This window comes from Limulus polyphemus, unplaced genomic scaffold (assembly GCF_000517525.1).
Source record: "Limulus polyphemus unplaced genomic scaffold, Limulus_polyphemus-2.1.2 Scaffold7064, whole genome shotgun sequence".
Lineage (NCBI taxonomy): Eukaryota > Metazoa > Arthropoda > Merostomata > Xiphosura > Limulidae > Limulus > Limulus polyphemus.
This window is the reverse complement of record NW_013672674.1, coordinates 20657-24550: the sequence shown is the minus strand read 5'-3', so window position 1 is coordinate 24550 and position 3894 is coordinate 20657. Positions and strand designations below refer to the sequence as shown.

General features: G+C 34.6%; 1 protein-coding gene across 1 annotated transcript in view; it reads right to left on the bottom strand.

Moving 5' to 3' along the window:
• Window positions 1-3894, bottom strand: part of LOC106474318 (flocculation protein FLO11-like) — a 25080-nt gene that overhangs the window by 7791 nt on the left and 13395 nt on the right. Inside the window, exons 4-5 of the mRNA XM_022402631.1 lie at window positions 3834-3873; window positions 1200-1270 (exon numbers count right to left, since the gene is read on the bottom strand). Coding sequence (XP_022258339.1) covers window positions 1200-1270; window positions 3834-3873 — 111 coding nt within the window. The remainder of the gene's footprint in view (window positions 1-1199; window positions 1271-3833; window positions 3874-3894) is intronic.

Genomic DNA, 3894 nt, shown 5'->3' with positions numbered 1-3894 from the left:
GGAGCAACATTTCACTCGTATGTACAGTACACAGACTGCTCCATCTATCTGGTACCATCCTGATAGTCTGTGTACTGTACATACGAGTGAAATGTGCTCCATCTATCTGGTACCATCCTGATAGTAGCACAGTTCACTCGTATGTACAGTACACAGACTATCAGGATGGTACCAGATAGATGGAGACCCCCCCATAATAACCAAATGTGCTGTAGATAAAGAACAGGACAGTACCAGACTGGCGAAGACCCCCCCCCCCTTTATCATCATAGCTGAATGTGCAGTAAATGAAGAACAGACTGATGAAGATCCCCACACCCACTGTCATAGCTGAAGGTGCGACAGATAAAGAACAGGTCACTACCAGACTGGTGAAGACCCCCCCCCCCCCCTTATCATCATAGCTAAGCTGGTGAAGACACACACCCACTGTCATAGCCGAAGGTGCAGTAAATAAAGAATGGACTTGGTTTAATGCTTCCAAAATACAGAATCTAATTGCCTAATTTCTGAACCAGACTGTAGAAACACATTTAAAAGAAAACATAAATAATCTGTTAACCTGTGACAGTCAAACAGCAAATCTTATGTTAAAACATTATAAGACAGGCAAAATTTAGTTGGCTAATACTAAACATTCCTTCAATGGTTCACAATCTTACTGTATAGTGAAATTCAAATTATGTTAATAAAATCATGCCAAATTGTTAACTTACTTTAGATAAATTTGTATAAAACACTGCCAACAACAAGCTTGACTGCATAATTTAGGTAGAATGTGTTAGTAAAGCTAAAAAAAAAAGAACTATCTGCACATAGCTGTCCTTAATTTTCAACTGACAGACACTGACCAATCAACAGCACCCTCCACTATCTGTTAAGATACTCTTTGACCAAATGGTGAGATATGGGTGTCACTCTTATAGTGCCTTCACAGCCCCACAGTGCTAAATGTTTTTTTACAGTAGCATGACGTGAACAATGAAGCCTCAGATTCATAGTCCGGGCATATTAAACACTAAGGAACACTGGTTGGGCTGCATTGTTCGAACTTAACATCTGATTCAATAAACTTCTCTGACACATATCAATCAAAAGTCTTGACAACAACTGCAAGTACTGACTTAAAAATGTTTTTTTTATAACTTAAAGTTTCTTATGGCAGTAAATGTAAATATACATATATAATAATAATATACCTAATTTGTTGCTGGGTAGTTTTCAGTGGAGAAGATAATTCTTCTAACTTTCTTGTTAACGATGATTCATCCTGAAAGAAAAGTAATTACATTATTTGAAATTTTCAAAACATAAGAAAAATTCATTTTCCTGGTTTATAATGGCCCGAATCTAGGTATTTACTGAAGGTTACCTGTGGTTTATAATGGCCCCAATCTAGGTATTTACTGAAGGTTACCTGTGGATTATAATGGCCCCAATCTAGGTATTTACTGAAGGTTACCTGTGGTTTATAATGGCCCCAATCTAGGTATTTACTGAAGGTTACCTGTGGTTTATAATGGCCCAATCTAGGTATTTACTGAAGGTTTCCTGTGGTTTATAATGGTCCCAATCTAGATATTTACCGAAGGTTTCCTGTGGTTTATAATGGTCCCAATCTAGATATTTACTGAAGGTTTCCTGTGGTTTATAATGGCCCAAATCTAGATATTTACTGAAGGTTTCCTGTGGTTTATAATGGTCCCAATCTAGATCTTTACTTAAGGTTACCTGTGGTTTATAATGGCCCCAATCTAGGTCTTTACTGAAGGTTACCCGTGGTTTATAACAGCCTTAATCTAGGTATTTACTGAAGGTTACCTGTGGTTTACAATGGCCCCACTCTAGGTCTTTACTGAAGGTTACCTGTCATTTACAATAGCCCCAATCTAGGTATTTACTGAAGGTTTCCCGTGGTTTATAATGGCCCCAATCTAGGTATTTACTGAAGGTTTCCTGTGGTTTATAATGGCCCCACTCTAGGTCTTTACCGAAGGTTACCTGTGGTTTACAACGGCCCCAATCTAGGTATTTACTGATGGCTTCCTGTGGTTTATAATGGCCCCAATCTAGGTATTTACTGAAGGTTTCCTGTGGTTTATAATGGCCCCAATCTAGATCTTTACTTAAGGTTTCCTGTGGTTTATAATGACAAATACTTTACTGATGCAGTATGTATGCATATTATTACTAATGTAACGATTATATACAACTTATGGGATTAGTATATGTACCACCACTGGTATATCTAAATGTTTTCCCAAACAATAAATCTAACATGGCACTCAATGACAACTGATTACAGTTCTCCAGCTGGAAACCATACGTGGATCCCGGAAACACTAAGAAACCAAACTGTAACACTCAACTCTTAGTAACATTCAAATCCAAGTCAAATAAGGATTTTTTATAACTTTTTTTAAACATTAACTCATCAATGATAAGAAAAATCAGAATAACATGATACTGTACATTGGAGATTTGAATTATTTGTTAACATTAGATGATAAAGACTTTGTGTCATAGTGGTTACAGTGATCGACTATTACGTCCAAGTCTTGTGTTCAAATCCGAGTCGAGTCTGGATTTTATGTTAATTTTTTATCATAATATTAACTTATACATTTATTATCATATTTACAATAAGATCTTATAATATTTGGACAACTATACATTAAATCAGATATCTTTTCAACCAATAGATGGCGCTACAATACACTATCATTGATGTTTTTCACTTTAGTTAAGAGTTTTTAAAAAATGTGTCCCTCACCATTGAAATTCATTGCCTTTGCCATTACAATTAATAAACTGAAGGGTCAGACATTTGACCCTGTAGGAATATTTATTCAACAACTAGTTTTTTAGTACGGTTCAATCTGTAAGACTTTATCATGAAGAACATTTGAACATAGTATAAAAATAAACACAACTCAAAATTTCAATGAATGAAAATTTACTGAAGATGACCAAATTTATACAAAAATGCTGTTTTGGTGAAACACTAGAAAAAGGACGAACATTCTTTATGCATATCTTGTTACTACAATATAATTAATTTTTAGAAAACATGTTCAGGAAACATTTATTTAGGTTTAATTTTTAAAAGAAAAATTAATTAGCATTTACCGTCAAATGATGGACAGCTAGTTTATATATAATTCTGTTTAATAATATTATCTTCTAAGCTTAATAAAACATTAATTAATATAATAAAGTATAGTTTGAAGAGAATTCCATACTGATCTTATCACATGCATTATATAACATCGTAACAAATTTCCTTGTGCTTATAAATAATCAAGCAACAAAACAACAGGTTTTTTTTCTTTTACTGGAGTTGTTGTCATAAAATAATCAAAGAAATATGACATCGTTTACTTACTACGTTTTGTTGAGATATGTGCCTACTAGAACTGTAGGAGCTAAAGATGACATCGTTCACTTACTATGTTTTGTTGAGATATGTGCCTACTAGAACTGTAGGAGCTAAAGATGCCATCATTTACTTACTATGTTTTGTTGAGATATGTGTCTACTAGAACTGTAGGAGCTAAAGATGACATCGTTCACTTACTATGTTTTGTTGAGATATGTGCCTACTAGAACTGTAGGAGCTAAAGATGACATCGTTTACTTACTACGTTTTGTTGAGATATGTGCCTACTAGAACTGTAGGAGCTAAAGAGGACATCGTTTACTTACTACGTTTTGTTGAGATATGTGTCTACTAGAACTGTAGGAGCTAAAGATGACATCGTTCACTTACTATGTTTTGTTGAGATATGTGCCTACTAGAACTGTAGGAGCTAAAGATGACATCGTTTACTTACTACGTTTTGTTGAGATATGTGCCTACTAGAACTGTAGGAGCTAAAGATGACATCGTTTACT